A 16,963-nucleotide genomic window follows, 5' to 3' on the forward strand; every position below is an offset into this window, starting at 1 on the left:
ACTTTATTCGGGATCTTTTTTGCTGTCATGCTGAAACACGCTTTTGGAACTGCAACAGAGGGTATTTATCTCTGGACCAGATCAGATGGAAAACTCTTTAATCTCTCTAGATTGAGAGCAAAATCTAAAGTCCAGCTGAGATACCTACGGGATTTCCTCTTCACTGATGATGCTGCTGTTACTGCTCACTCTGCTGAAGACCTTCAACAACTTATGGACTGCTTTAGCAAGGCCTGCCAAGACTTTGGACTAGGGTTAGGACTAGGCATGTTGTGACAATGGCTGATGGTTGGATTCTGAAAGATCTCCTGTATTGAGAACTAGTGCAGGGAAAGCGCCCCAGAGGGAGACCAGAGTTGCAATATAAGGATATCTGCAAGAGGGATCTAAAGGCCTTGGGAATGGATATTAACAGCTGGGAAACCTTGACCTCTGATCACTCAGCTTGGAGGCTAAAGATGCAGCATGGCCTTCTCCAATTCGAAGAGACACTTGTGTGGCAAGCTGAGGCAAAAAGGCAGTCCTGGTCCCAGCGAAACCTGGGGGCTGGACAGGGGACAGATTGTATCTGCCCTCAGTGTGGAAGGGACTGCCATTCTCGAATTGGCCTTTTTAGCCACACCAGATGCTGCTTTAGGACCTCTTTCCAGAGCACGATACCATAGTCTCTCGAGACTGAAGGATGCCAATGATGAGTATATTAAAACCTCTATCAGGTTGTTGTCTTTGAATTCATAGGGCATGAAAGACGCTTTCACTTCCTTAAGATATCCATCACTTTTATATCATAAAGAGAAGCTCAACTCAATATCTGGATGTTCTTAGAAGCATCTGCAAAGAACAGTATGTTGCCTTTGATACATGCAAAAAAATGTAAATACTCTTGCATATTTGGGAAATAAATTAAGGCACTTCCTTCTTTCAAACAAATGCCATTTCTTTTTAGGTTAGCCGTCCAGCAACAAAAAAGGCTCAGAACGTTCTGAAGATTGAATATGCTGAAAATTCCCTAACCCTATCTGCAAGGTAGGCTATGTTATACCATTAGTCAGTCATTTGTTTTTATTGAATTTTTGGGGCAACACATCTCTTCCCCAAGATCTTATTAACATCTTGCTATATTTAAACTCCAGCAATGTCCATGGTATTCCACTGGATAACAATCAAGTGTTTGACCGTAAAATGAGCATCTATTTTAGATGAAGAGTCCAGAGATACAGCAATCTCTATGCTGCTCAAGTGCCAAAAGCACTTCAGAAATAATAAGACATAAAAGGAAGAGTAGAAAATCTATTTCTAATAGACATATGACCTGCTTATCTTTTGTAGCTTTTTTTTCCTGTCATGCTTTGCCTGCTTCTCTGCTTATAAATTCACTTGTCAAATTGTGTCCCTGAGGTGATTGGAGGGCTAATGAAACGAAATAATTAGCAAATACTACTCAGTGGGCTTAAATGCATTTTTATACCACTTATATGACAGAAGGAAGATTAAAAACTTTACTAACAACATAATGGGGTCCCTGTTTAAAATAAACCATCTTAATGAATTAACCATTATCAAAATCAGGAAGGGAATGTGGTGGATGACAAAGAAAATCTTGCTGTGTTACTGAATCTGTTCTCTGCCTCTTCCATGATGCCTATGCTTTTATTTTCTAACCACTTGTTTTATTTTACTTAATCTGGACAGTAATATTAGTAGAAGCAGGAAATAAAATAGCCCCAGTTGTATCTTAGCAGGTAGTCCTCAACATATGACTACAATTAAACCCAAAATTTGTCTTGCTAAGTGAGACATTTGGTCCTTGCAGATACATTTAAGGCATCCATTTTACATTTCCATAACTCTCTAAATTCCAAAGAAGTGAAGAACTCTGAAAATAGAAGCAGATCTTGTGGGATTCTAGCTTAGGTTATATAACCTTATGTTGGACTCTTGATTTGGGGCTGTACTGTGGAAATTGAAACTCTCTCTCTCTCTGTGTGTATCATGTGTTGTATTATTACAGTTTCAAGCACACTGATCACATTCACACAGTGATCAGGTTTCTCTCCCTCTCTCTCTCTCTCTCTTTCTCTCTCTCACACACACATATACCCCCCCACACACAAAAACACACTGTCAACTGTTCAACTAGCAAACCCAAAAGAAGGAATCTTCAGGGCAAATGAGTGCCATAAAAGATAAACTTTATTGGATACACCATCTTGGAACTGAAGAAGCAAAACCAGCTCTGGTTTTCCCACGCAAAAACTTGCTTAGATAAACAATAGATTCTCTTGCCCCCACCCACCAGGTTTTCACATTGTCCAATAGTAATACTTCTTTTTGTTATGGGAACAGTCCACTTCTCCATCAAGCACCTGTCTTAGTGACCTTGGCATTCTTGCATTCTCATGGTCCATGAACGGCTTCTTGGAATTCTGTTTCCTCCCTGCACTTTCTACCCCTCCTCCCTTTTCTATGGCAATTTGATTAGCATTAGAAGCTACCAGGCATTATAGCAGTTCAATCTTCACACACATGAGTGCATGCATACACACACACACGTGAGTTTTGCCCCATTTAAAAAATGGTCATAAGTCACTTTTTTCACTGCTGTTGTAACTTCAAATGGTCACTAATGAATTGTTGTAAGTCGAGGATCACCTGTACTGAAATTAAATTCACTTTCCTAAACTGTGGTCTATCTGCATGCCTGATAGCTTGCTCTAATCTTGCACCCTTCAGCAGTATGTTGAGGTGATACGATATTAGAGAAAGAATGAATGAAGCTGAAAGAAGAGAGATTGAAAGGAAGAGGAAGAATAAATCATGGTTGATTGCAATTGATGAGAACTTCAAAAGAGAGAAGTGAGAACTGAAAGAACAAAAGGCAATGTATAAACTGGTGTATGGATGAGATGGAAGGAAAAATTGTTTGCAAGGATGGAGATATATAAAGCGATATAAGGAAAAGTGTATATATAAACTATATTTAATTATTCTTTCTTTTTTTCCCTTGCTTTTAATGTCTTAACCTGCTGTTTCTAAGTCTGTGTTTTGTGTCACATTACTTATTCCCAAAAGAGGAAAAGCATGGTGTGGATATGTACATAAATACAAAGTTAGTTATCTTAGGGGGAGGTATATATAAGTATATTATGATCTGGAAAATAATTTGTAAAAGCAGTAATATATTAGGGGAAGTTGCATATAAAAACATGTTCCAGCAGAAAATTTGCCCCCAAATGTATTATGGAAAACATTTGCATGCTGATGTGTGTGTGTGTGTGTGTGTGTGTGTGTGTGTGTGTGTGTGTGTAATGCATAATTCCTAGAAAATACTTGAAAAACAAAAATTTGAAAGATGTAAATGTTATAATTAAGTTTTTTGAAAGACATAGACTAAAGAGTAGAGGAATGCTACCTAAACGATCTTAACTATGCACAGTCAAACTACTCCAAGTTCCCTGCAGTTACCTTGCAGATCAAAAATTTTCCGAAGAGAGACATGGTGGTATGTCAATCACCGAGATTACTCCCCATCTCATCAGTGTTAGCTAACACTGAATAACAGTGTTATATAGCCCTGTAATTACTATTTTTAATATCAGTTAGTTATATAGTTAACTGATATTGGAGGTAGTAATTACAGGTTATCTGTGAGACCCTTTGGCTTAGTTCGTGCATAGTACTCTTAGTCACAATCAATTAGCATTGCTGTGATAAGAGAACTTTAATCACTTAGCTAACTTCAGGGTGCTATGGAAGCCTACTACTATGACACTGGAATGTATAACAGATTCCTTTCTGTTCTGATTTCTGCTCTGTCCTGCTCTAGAGCAGAAATTTGGTTTTGTTTTTCCAGTTATTACACAGTTATCAGTCATACAATGATCACATACAGTAGTTTCTCTCTCTCTCTCTCTCTCTCACACACACACACACACACACACACTCTCTCTCTCTCTCACACACACACACACACACACACACAGAGAGAGAGAGAGAGAGAGAGAGAGAGAGAGAGAGAGAGAGAGAGAGAGAGAGAGAGAGAGAGAGAGAGAGATTCAGTTGTAATTTCCACAGTAAAGCCCAAATCAAGAGCCCAAAATAAGGTTAAACACCCTATGCTAGAATCTCACAAGTTCTGCTTCTATTTTCTGAGTTTGCCAGTTATGGAAATGTAAAATGGATGCCTTAAATGTGTCTGCAAGGACCAAAAATGTTGGCTTCCAGGGGATTCTGAAATATTCAAAAGGAATGTGGATGGCTACATGTGTCTTGAGGGCCATCACTTGTGCATCCTTGGTTTAATAGCTCCTATGTCATGTCCCATATCTTCTAAACTCCATAGACCTATATTCTAAGCATTCCCACAAACTTCAGAAGTAAATTACAGGAGATGAGAGTCAGTAGCTTTTGCACAGAGACACTGAGCTGATAGTACCAGTACCGGTAACTTGTTTGCAGAATGACCTATATTTCCATTTTTCAATCATCCCCTTTATCCTTTGCTTATTTCACTATAATGGCAACAGACATATAAAGTATAAATTTGAAAATGTATTTGTAGCTAAGTTATTCTAAAATATTTCCTTAGTTTCTGCATATAAAGTTCTAGCATAGGTATCTGCAAGAGACCAAGATTAGGTTAAAATGATGCCATGCACATTATGATGCAAATCCCACCCTTATATAGCTCTGCTCTAACAGCTGATGCAAGTATTATGAAAGTCATGTATTTTGCATCTTGACACACATTAGATACCTATAGGTTAAAGCTAATTTTGATTTATAGGCTCCCAATTATTTTTTGCTAAGGAAACTTTGCTAACCTTACTACATTGCAGAAGGCAAGGTGCACTCTAAAAGCTAGAGCAGGGGACCAGTACCGGGCCGTGGCATGCCAGCAACCGGGCTGCACAAACAAGCAAAGCCCCATCCACAGGATGCAGGCAGTACACAAAACCATGCCCCTTCCGGTCCGCGGAATAACCTCTCTCCGGGGAACCGGTCCCTGGTGCCCAAAATGTTGGGGACCTCTGAGCTACAGTATTAGATGAGCCAAAAAACTTTTCCATATCATTTTTGTTTTTTGAACTATCAATAAAAGCACCAGATTACTGCCAAATAAAGCTAGCCCCACAGATATCTGGGATATTACATGTAGAAGTCACCATGCAAACAGAGATTGTGGAGCAAAGAAAGAATGTTTGTGGAAAACAAATAAGAGACAAGAAGTGATGTTCAATATCTTTTCAGGCCTTTATTTTTGGCCTTTTTGCCAGTAAGATTATTGAGTTTTATAGCAGCTGATGTTTTCACAGATAAGTGCTTATTCAGGGGGAAAAAGATTTACTCTTAGCCAAGTGTCATTGATCAGACTGTGTTTCTCCCCACATGAACTTCATGCACTTTGACAGAGCTACTATCATTATTGTAATGTATTGGGCTTGTTTGTTAACACCATGTGGTAACAGCTGGTAGGTTGCTAGAGCAGGGAGGTAGCTAAGGCTCCCAGCATCTCAGACAACCTGCCTCCAGCACTGCTATTGGTTGCCCCTAGGTGGCAATAGGTTGCTTCAAACCTATTGGCTGCCGCCTAGGGGCCAAAGTATAAATTGCTGCTGCTGCAGCCCTGTTCTCTAGTTCAGATCCTGCAAGGAATAAACCATGTTCTTTGCTGAACTCACTCGCCTCGTCTTCATTCCTGCACAACAAACCCAGTACACAACAATTATGGTCCAAACATTCTTCAGCCCCCTCAGAAACATCCTCACCATGCCTGTGATAATTCTCACAGCAGCTGCTGTTGAATTCCAGGCATGCCAACCATTGTTCTCTCTAGATAAACCACGAGGAAGTGCAAAAATGGGCATTCGGGCAGGACCATTCCTCCTGTCTCCATCTTTTTCTTCCCATTTTCTTTTCATGGCAAGGAAAAAAAACTCAAGTCAAAAGCAAACGAAAAGCTTAGCATTAGCAGCTAATCTGCTTTCCAGCTCTACAAGGATGCAATGGCACTCCAATGGAAGAGGGCCATATCAGGGAAGGAACAAGCAGGGGTTGGCTTCAATTTCCACAATGGGAAAGTGCCTTGCCCTTGCCCCTCAAGTGTACAGTTTGCAAAATGGAGAATGTATTGACTTTGGGTCATAAAAATCAGGGACATAAAACTGCACACTCCCTGAGAAGCAATGCCCAAAATGGGTCTCAGTTCCTTAAGGGAGAAAATTTGGATTGAGATATGACACAAGGCCTTCTGCATGCTTTAAGGAATCTTCAGAATTTCCTGAATTTTCAGATTCTTCAGGAATCTGAACTTATTCCCACCCTACTTTTTAAATGAATTAAACTTAACACAACCTACCCCTGAGTCTCTTGACAATTGACAAGGGTGCCAAGGGTGATAACAAGTATTCATATGGTGCCCAGTAAACAACAGAGTTAGACTGAGTTGTAATTTCAACAAAGAAAGATAAAATCAGAACACAACACTAGCTGAGGCCTCTGCTTGTTCTCATAGTAAACAGTGACCTCTAATGACCAGCTTGCAAAAATGTGTCTATATTTTCCACTTTTCTAATCCTTTTGTATTATTGAAAAGCATATTAACAAATTGTGATGAACGTAAGGGCACTCCTCGTTCTCTGTACTTTGGGGAAGTAAACATTTCAGAGTTCTCTGTTGCTTTAAATGGCTGGCATGCCTATAAAGAAAATGCAGTCATTAAATAATAGCAGGTTGTAGCTGATCCCTTCTTTTCTCTCGGCAGCTCATGCTCCGAAAGGGATGAGTGGTACAGCTGCATCAGCAGAAGCATCCCAGAAGACTATGGGGCTCACAGCGGAGGTGGCTTTCACAACAGTGTTGAAGTAAGAGAGTATCCCCCACCCTGGCTGCCCCCAGTTCTGTGACCTACAGTATATTTCCTATAGGTTTAGGAAGAGAAGTCTTATTTAGATTATTTTCAAGTTTGCTTTTTTTTCTTTTTAAAGCAAGGCTGAAGGCCAAAAGCTATTGCATTACAATGTAAATTTTCTTTATTCAGCTGACAGAGGTTGCTGCTGGAATGTTACTATTTTAATTAATTTGTTGTATATTTTACTTTTGTTATTATTTGTTATTATCTTCTGACTAACTTCTGTGAGGAAGGCTATCTTTAATTGGGATTCTGCTATATAAAAGGCTTCATTTATTTTATTTATTTTATTTTTAATTCCATTTATATCCCGCCCTTCTCTGAAGACTCAGGGCGGCTTACAAGCTTAGCAGTAGCCTTCATTCTATGTATATGCCTGCTTATTAGGGCTTTCACACACACCCCCAAGCGGCATTATTACAAAGTCAGCTTAATTGCCCCCAACAATCTGGGTCCTCATTTTACCTACCTCGGAAGGATGGAAGGCTGAGTCAACCTTGAGCCTGATGGGATGCGAACCTGCACTGATTTCAGGCAGCTGGTGTTACTTAAGGAGGCATTAGCCCACTGCTCCACCAAAAAAACTCCTCAAGTTAAGTTTTTGAGGGAGTGAAAGATACTGGTCTTTCTGTTCTGAACTGAAAGGGAATTTATTTAGAAAATTATAGAATATTTTGCAGAACAAGCTGGAAATATAAATATGCTGGAAGAAAGAAGATTCATCCATATCACTATATTCTAAAAACATGTTCATATATTGGGTTGCTTCTCAGTTCATGTTTTTAGAGGGAGGAACCATTGGACAAAATGTGTTTGTTTCATCTAACATAGCTACTCTTTTAATAGCACTGGCAGAAATAGGCAGGGCTTTTTTCTCATAGAATGCTCAGAACGGAGTTCCGGCACCTTTTTTGGATGGAACCTTGTAGGATAGGCAAGGCGGGTTGTATGACATGTGTGAGTTCCGGCACCTTTTTCTTTTACAAAAAAGCACTGGAAATAGGAGTGTACATATTTGGCCCCAAGGCTGTAGGAATTGCATCTTAATTTATCCCAAAGTCTCTATAAAAGGGAGGTGGAAAATTATCAGCAAAATAGTTACTCCAGATGGCAAGTATTCATTTAAAGAAAAGGGTTCCATTTTTAATGTTTGTCTCCCAGGGCCACAAAAGATGTGGCTAGAGACATTACAGTGATATAGGAGTCTATGAAACCCACAAAAAATTGATTTGTTTTTGGGAAGATGGGGGAAGCAGCTTCAGGTAACTATTTCACACTTTGATTTTTCCCCCAAAAGTTTTTATAAATAAGCACATTTATCCTTGCCACTCCAAAGGCATTCAATGGATGCTGGGAATGCTCAGGAGAGTGTAAAGGTATATATGTATGGCTGTAGGCCACAAACTTGAACTTGCCCATCTTAAAGAAACATCTTATTGTATTTTGCAGAAAGTATCTTCCTGATTGTGACATTTCAGTTGAACATGGAGGCCAGCACTAAAATACTTACAAATATCTATTGAAATGATTTAGATGAGGTGTCACTTCTACATCATTATAAGGCTAAAAATAAGCCATTGTATTTTATTTTCAGCTTAGGGAAAGGCTGGGAATGTCTTTGGGTGAGAGGCCACCAACTTTGGTACCTGTGTCTCACGTCATGATGTGTATGAGCTGCGGTTGTGACTTTAAACTCACGCTGAGGCGTCATCATTGCCATGCATGCGGGAAGGTAAATATCTCACTAGAACTGGATCCTTGGCAGCAAAGAAACTTCCGGTCAATATCTCTTTATTATAGTACATACAGTTCCCATCAATTTATTACCAGGAAGGAAAACTCGTTTTTAAAATAGTCTGTAGTAAAAGGTTTGTCTTCTGTAAGCAGCTGCTCCACACAGTTTGGCCGGTTGGTAAATAGTTATGGGTTTAAATTGCCACAGTTTTAAAAAGCTGTAGATAAAATTCATTGAGTGAACTTCTCTGGAAAGTCTACCCTCATTACATATTAAGAATGCTAGAACTGAACTCAGTTAATGAATTTGAGATATAAATTTCTTCAGAGAAATTTAAGCAAGTTATTATACTCAAACATATACTATAGTCTGTTAAAAGAATTCACTCTAACCTCCTATGGTATTTACCATCCATTACGATTCTGAAATTTCACAAGGTCTTCAGGCTGGATGCGTTGCCTTCACCAGTCCTTTTGGTACTCCTGTCTTTCCAGTGCGTGATGATGACTCACTAGAAACGCTAAGCCATATGCTACTGTGCTATATTTTAAACACACCTTCACTTACCAAATGTTGACAAAATTTCCAGTAGGGAGTGGAATTTCTACTTACTGTAACTTATATTGGACAAAGTCTCAAAAATATCTTCCCAAACCACCCAGATTTGGGCTACCATTTGTACAACCGTTAAGTTTGGAACTTCTTATAACATTATATTATTTTGTTTTATTTTACATCTCCTTAATTATTTTTAGATCCTGTTATGCTTACTGTTTTTCTGTTTTATAGAGAAGTGTTTGGCAGTTTTACTATTAAGTATCTTATTGTATCTGGCTTCGGAGCTGTAATAAACTGATTTAATTTGACTAGAGATTTGATTTAATTTAATTCAATCTAATCACTGGAGGTTTTTAAGAAGAGACTGGACAGTTGCTTGTCTGAAATGGTGTAGGGTCTCCTGCTTGAGCATGGGTTTGGTCTAGAAGGCCTCCAAGGTCACTTCCAGCTCTATTCTGATTGATTGACTGATAAGATGCCAGTTTGGCATTCAGTATCTCCTTAAATTATGGTATATTGTTCCCCATTATAGTTACTTTTTGTTTTGTTGTTAGGTACTGTATGTTTTTAATTGGATCACCCAGAGTCAGCGTTGAGTTGGGCAGCCTTACAGTATAAATTTAAATTATAAATTATATATAAATAGCGTGATTACTTTAAGAATGCCATACAGAATTGATCCTGTCTTAGTCACTTCATAAAATAAAATTATCATAATTTTGTCCATCTGTCTATTCTGTGACAGATGTGACTGTTATTTTTTGTTTGGAATTACAGCTCCTCACTTCATTTTTATGTGCAATGTGTGACGTGTTCGGATATCAATCATTCTTCAACACTTGAAAGAGGCCTGTAATGGCTGATCCTTGCTCTAACACGGGTGGTATTATACAATCATCCATTTTAGATTAATACAAAGCAGTTTCATTATAACGAGCAATAAATTAACAACTGCATTTTACTGTAATGTTAAAGATATATTAAAATGAATTAAATACTAAGGTGAATAGGGTCCTATCCTCTTATTCAGGGAGCTGATCTTAATTGAAGGGCAAATTTCACAGAATAATTAACGTTTATGTACAAGTATTTGTGCATGTGTGTGTGTGTTGCATGACATTAGAACTGAATGATCTTCAAGTCACTTCCAACTTTCATTCATACTTTTCTGACTTAAGACAGTGTGTATTGCATCTTGTGTTCATGTAGATTATATGCCGAAATTGTTCAAGAAACAAGTATCCTCTGAAATACCTCAAAGACCGACTAGCAAAAGTTTGTGATGGCTGCTATACAGAACTGAAAAGCAGAGGTGAATCCTTTTTGCCCATTGGAAACATTGGGGTCTCTGTTGGCACAAAGAGGCAAAGATAACTTTTGTGATTTGTGGGTGCTGCAACCCTGGAGGTTTTTAAGAAGAGATAGGACAACCATTTGTCTCAAATGACACAGGGTCCCCTGCTTGAGCAAGGGGTTGGACTAGAAAACCCCCAAGGTCCCTTCCAATTCTGTTATTCTGTTTGTGTCAGGAGCATCTCCTCCCTTCGAACAGAAACTAATATTCTTGTTAGTATCCAACATTTTCAACAGGAACCTTGTGGAGCTCATTCATATTTGGGGTCTGGTTAGAAGGGCAGTTCCTTTTATTCTATGATGGTGGGAAACAATTGGATATAGCCCAACTTGCTGAGGGTTATGTCTATATAACCCATTTCTATTGTTAAATGTGAAGTTGATGAAGCCCACACTATTCAGAATTTATCTCAGAAGCAAACTGTATGAAAATAGCTTTGATTAGAGGGAGATTTCTTTTCTTGCAGCTTGGTTTTAACTGGATCAGGACCAATGGATAAAATTTCATGGATAAAATTTAAGGATCCAAATGTGTCGAGATGACACGTTGCTCGCCATAAGGTGCTTACAGTTTGAAGTCACATATATCAAGTAAAACTATCCCATTCCTACTATTGCAGAGCGGCCGATAAGCATAAGCTTCCCTACAAGTTCATCCAGGTTTTCAGGCAGTGCCTTCTCTTCTGTGTTCCACAATATCCACTACTCTTCCTTCAAAAGACAAAAGAAAATTCCTTCAGCTCTTTTGGAGGTAAGATTCAACGATGCCTGCAAAAAAACCCCCACAATGAAATGAAATTGCAGACATTATTTGCTATGCGATCATTTGTACTAATTATAATGCACATTTGGACAGCTTGGTGCACCATTATCTCTTTTTTTGGGGGGGAGATGTGGGGGTAACCCTTCTTCAGTGACTAGCACTGATGATGTTACCTAGTTTGGGTAATGAAATGTCTGCAAGAAAACAAGCAAGCTCAGAGAGCACCAAGGACCCCTCATGTCATCTCTGAGCTACAAATATTCTCCTTTATTAGGGAATTCTTCTGCAGAGAAAGAATTTTAGATCTGAAATTTTGGAATTGGGTATGTGTAGTCTAGTGAAAAGAAGGAGAGACATGATACTAGTGTTCAAATATGTGAAGGGCTGCCACAAAAAAGGGGAGATAAACCTATTCTCCAAAGCACCCAGAGGCAAGACAAAAAACAATGGATGGAAACTAATCAAGGAGAGAAACAATCAGGAAATAAGGAGAAATTTTCTGACAGTGAGAACAATTAACCAGTGGAACTGCTTGCTTCAGAAGTTGTGGGTGTTTCATCACTGGAGGCTTTTGAGAAGAGACTGGACATTCTTGCCTGGAATGGTATAGGGTCTCCTGCTTGAGCTGTGCATTTTTCCCCTTGGAAAATATCACTTAAAATAATAATAAAAGCTTTCTTTACATAATGTTAAAAGTCAAATTAAAACAAATTCTTATTACGTCCAATAATAAGGGGAGAAGGGGCCTAGAGAGCATTTGGAGGTCCACTCGGTCCGAGTCTGACCGGACACAGTTAAGATCCTTTTCTAGATCTTATCTTGTGGCAATGGAGGTGGCGAAGCGTGCTCACTTCGCCACCCTCATTGCATCTGCAGATAACCGCCCGGCCGCCCTGTTTAGGGTGACCCGTTCCCTTTTAAATCAGGGGACGGGAGAGGACCCCTTGCAGGGACGGGCCGAGGAGTTTAGTGAGTATCTGGTGGATAAAATCGCTCAGATTCGGGCTGGCTTGGACTCCGACTGGGCAGTTTCTGCCGAGGGGGAAACAATGGATTTGGCCGATAATATCTGGGAAGAGTTTGATCCTGTGACTCCGGATGAAGTGGACAGGATCATGGGAAAATTAAGTGCCGCCACATGTTTGTTGGACCCGTGTCCCTCCTGGCTGGTTTATGCGGCCCGGGAGGTTACACGAGGCTGGCTCCTGGCAGTTATAAATGCTTCCTTGAGTGAGGGGTGCTTCCCTGCCGCCTTGAAGGAGGCGGTGGTAAGGCCCCTCCTCAAGAAACCTGCCTTGGATCCAGCTATTTTAAACAACTTTCGTCCTGTCTCCAACCTTCGCTTTTTTGCGAAGGTTGTTGAGAGTGTGGTGGCACAGCAGCTCCCTTTGATCCTGGAGGAAACTGAGTATCTAGATCCATACCAATTGGGTTTCAGGCCCGGAGACGGCATTGGTCGCACTGGTGGATGATCTCTGGCGGGCCCGAGACAGGGGTTATTCCTCTGTCCTGGTCCTTTTAGATCTCTCAGCGGCTTTTGATACCATCGACCATGGTATCTTGCTGCGACGTCTTGCGGGGTTGGGAGTGGGAGGCACCGTTTTACGGTGGTTCTCCTCCTACCTCTCGGGCTGCTCGCAGACGGTGTTGACAGGAGGGCAGAGGTCAACCCCTAGGCCCCTTAATTGTGGGGTGCCTCGAGTCGGTTCTCTCGCCCCTCCTGTTCAACATCTATATGAAGCCGCTGGGTGAGATCATCCGTGGTTTTGGGGTGAGGTATCATCAATATGCCGATGATACCCAGCTCTTTATCTCCACCCCGAACCAAGCCAGTGATGCCCTCGACGTGATGTCCCGTTGCCTGGAAGCGGTACGGATTTGGATGGGGAAGAACAGGCTCTAGCTCAACCCGGCCAAGACTGAGTGGCTTTACGTACTGGCATCTCGACTTGTCCAAGAGGTTCCATCTTTGGTTATGGGAGGAGAGGTGTTGCCTCCCGTTGATAGGGCACGCAATTTAGGCGTCCTCCTGGACTCACGACTCAGTTTTGAAGATCATATTGGAGTCGTGGCCAGGGGGGCATTTGCCCAGGTTCGCCTGGTGCACCAGTTGCGCCCCTATCTGGACCGAGATGCCCTACCCATGCACTCGTTACATCTCGGATAGATTACTGCAATGCTCTCTACATGGGGCTGCCCTTGAAGACCACCCAGAGGCTTCAGCTGGTGCAGAATGTGGCCGCGCGGGTAGTTTAGTTTAGTTTTAGTTTTATTAAATTTTTATACCGCCCTTCTCCCGAAGGTCTCAGGGCGGTGAACAGGGCATATAATAAAAAATACAAAAATACAAAAGTTAAAATAGAATTAAATTAATGCCCAAAATAAAACAATAAAATATACAAATATTTAAAACCCTAAATTAACTCCCCATCAGGCCAGGCCAGCTTGTTCGAATAGGTGGGTCTTTAACCCGCGCCGGAAGGAGCGGAGATCCGGTGCCATCCGGAGCTCAACCGGCAGTTGATTCCACAGAGCCGGGGCGCCCACAGAGAAGGCCCTCCCCCTGGGGGCCACCAGCCGGCATTCTCTGACCGGAGGCACCATGAGGAGGCCCTCTCTGTGGGAACGCACAGGGCGGAGGGGAGTTGACGCCGGCAGCAGGTGATCCCCGAGGTATTCCGGACCCATGCCATGTAAGGACTTGAAAACCATCACTAAGACCTTGAACCTCACCCGGAAGACAACTGGTAACCAATGCAGCTCGCGGAGCAAAGGTGCAACATGGGAGTACCGGGAAACTCCCAAGACAACTCTCGCGGCCGCATTCTGCACCAGTTGGAGCCTCCGAGTGGTCTTCAAGGGAAGCCCCATGTAGAGAGCATTGCAGTAGTCAAGACGAGAGGTCACGAGCGCATGAGTGACCGTACACAAGGCCTCCCGGTCTAGATAGGGCCGCAACTGACGCACCAGGCGAACCTGAGCGAAAGCCCCCACTTGGACAAGTCCCTAGTGATGGGAGCATCCCGATACTCCCATATTGCACCCCTCCTGCGTGAGCTGCATTGGTTACCAGTTGTCTTCCAAGCGAGATTTAAGGTGCTGGTACTTACCTTTAAAGCCCTACATGGCTTAGGCCCGGGATACTTGCAGGACCGTCTGCTACCGGGGACGACTTCCCATCGCCCAGTGCGTTCACACAGAGAGGGCCTCCTCAGGGTGCCGTCGGCCAATGTCAGCTGGCGACCCCCAGGGGAAGGGCCTTCTCTGTGGGAGCGCCAGCCCTTTGGAATCAACTCCCCCTTGAGCTTCGGATGGCCCCGGACCTCCGGTCCTTTCGCCGCGACCTCAAAACCTTTCCATCAGGCTGACCTGGATTGATGATGGGTTTTTAAATATGTTTTAATTTTTAACTGTAGTTAATTTATTTTGGGGCTGTTATTTAATTCTTTTTAAATTTTTGTATTGTTGTTTTTATTGTTGTAAGCCGCCCTGAGTCCTGCGGGACATAGGGCGGCATATAAGTCCCAAAAATAAATAAATAAATAAATCATTTAGTCATTTCCTTAATGACTTACTTTCCCATCAGTGTTGTGATCTGTATCAATCCTTCTCTGACACAAGAGGGCACTATGTAGTTATCCAAATAAATATCTCAAAGGTTTCAAATGCAATGGATTATGAAAAATGACCAAAATTATAGCACAGGCTGAGACTAATTATATATTTTTTTTTTCCATTCAGAAGTCCCTAGTGTCAAAATACATGTAAGATATAGGTCTCCCTTTTCACAATTATATACCAATGTTCTCCATAGAAATATCTATCTATTGGTACAGTCAAATAATTCTCTATACTGCTGGACATGGGGAACTCCCAAGATTTAGTCCTGCTTTAGGTGCAGAAACCAACTGGATGACTTGGACCAGTTTTCTTGGCAATACATTTCAGAAGTGATTTGCTACTTCCTTCTTCCTAGGGTTGAGAGTAATTGGTCTCAAATTACCCAGTTGACTTTGTGCCTAAAACAGAACTAGAATTCATGGTATCCCAGTTTGTAACCTGATGCCTTTACCCACTACACCAAATATGGCTTACATATTCCATTAGGATATATATCCATTCATGTGCATTCATTCTATGTGTTGTTCTGATACAATGATATGCTTCCAAAATCATCGTCCTGGTTTGTTTTGTGGAAATAAAAGTCCCAATTTGAAGTAAACACGAAAGCATAGTAGCAGAATAAATACTAAGACTGTTGTTTTGTCATTTTAATAAAATGCCTTATAACCTACACATCTACATGCTCCAAGAAATAAAAAAGTGTTTTGTTTGTTCTATGTCATTGCAACCAGTATAATGCTTGTTTAGGAAGCGTATAAATCTTCCAATATACAGTGTAGGAACAGGAGGAGGATTCCTGATAATTTAGATCTCTTCAATTCCCAAGTATATATTGTTACGAAGAGTTTTGATTCTCCTTCATTCATTCATGTAGGTGGCAGCTTCAGGAGAAGGCTCTTCTATCAATGGGTATCTCAGCAGATGCAAGAGAGGGAAAAGGCACTGGAAAAAGTTGTGGTTTGTTATCAAAGGAAAAGTGCTCTACACATACACAGCAAATGAAGTAAGTTTTGGTTTGGGGAGGGGAGGGGAGTGTTTCCAAACTACTCAGAACTTACAACATACACAGGATTGACGTGTATACTTTTAATACCAATGAGGTTGCTTAGTGACTGAAAATCTTAGAATGTAGGCAAGGCAGGAAAGTCACCAAAAACATACTGGAATAAATTGTTTCGGTATAATTGCCATGAAAACTACATGAATGGGTCCATCAAAGGAGTCTTTACTTGTTGCAGCAGACCATAGCAGTTACCAGCCTTGGTTGGTCTTGTAAAAAGTAAGTAGAATTGGATCAGTTTAGTTCTAGGGTGCAAGTCCACCAAAAAAAATCCCATGTCTGTGACTTTAAGACTGAGAATTCAGAACAAAATTCTGAGCAAAAGCAATGGCAAATCATTTGTGTACCATTCCCAAGAAACCCAAATGTATGTGCTGATGTAGTTGCTAGAAGCTCAGCTGTTATATTTTTCAAATCTGGAAAATACTAAAGCCTGCCATTTATTTCTCAAGCATTATCCGATAGAAAATCCCCATGGTATTATTTGAAACATAACTTTATTTAAATTTTACTAGCAATCATTCAAATCCAGATAAAAGAAAGGAGTTTCTCTATTTTCCGAGAGCATTCCTCTCTCTGTGTAAGTCCTCTCTTCCTCTAAAGCCCATTTCCCCTTCTGCACTGATTTCAGGACAAAGTCGCCACTGAGAGTTTGCCTTTGCTGGGTTTCACAATTGTCCCAGAAAAGGAAGATCGAAATATGGATGCAGTTTTCCATCTTTACCACAAGCAAACTCTGTTTTATAGCTTCCGAGCAGAGGATAATAATTCAGCACAGAGGTACTAGGTGTTGATCTGCCTGTGATAATATACTAACCAGTGAAAAATGGCTGCAGTGCTTCTCATTTCTCCTACAAGCTTTTTCAATGCTACTAAACAGAAATTACTGCTTTTGTGTAAACTTTTGGCAATGCCAGCTTTAACACAAAGAGTCAATAAGCATTAACAACTTGGCTGTGG

At 40.9% G+C, this 16,963-nt stretch overlaps 1 protein-coding gene across 1 annotated transcript in view; it reads left to right on the forward strand.

Moving 5' to 3' along the window:
- Positions 1-16,963, forward strand: part of FGD5 (FYVE, RhoGEF and PH domain containing 5) — a 177,424-nt gene that overhangs the window by 153,474 nt on the left and 6,987 nt on the right. Inside the window, exons 14-20 of the mRNA XM_081318088.1 lie at positions 947-1,026; positions 6,764-6,863; positions 8,505-8,642; positions 10,413-10,515; positions 11,177-11,307; positions 15,818-15,946; positions 16,635-16,783. Of these exons, the coding sequence (XP_081174214.1) occupies positions 947-1,026; positions 6,764-6,863; positions 8,505-8,642; positions 10,413-10,515; positions 11,177-11,307; positions 15,818-15,946; positions 16,635-16,783 (830 nt within the window). The remainder of the gene's footprint in view (positions 1-946; positions 1,027-6,763; positions 6,864-8,504; positions 8,643-10,412; positions 10,516-11,176; positions 11,308-15,817; positions 15,947-16,634; positions 16,784-16,963) is intronic.

This window comes from Vipera berus, assembly GCF_964194415.1.
Source record: "Vipera berus genome assembly, chromosome: 2".
NCBI lineage: Eukaryota > Metazoa > Chordata > Lepidosauria > Squamata > Viperidae > Vipera > Vipera berus.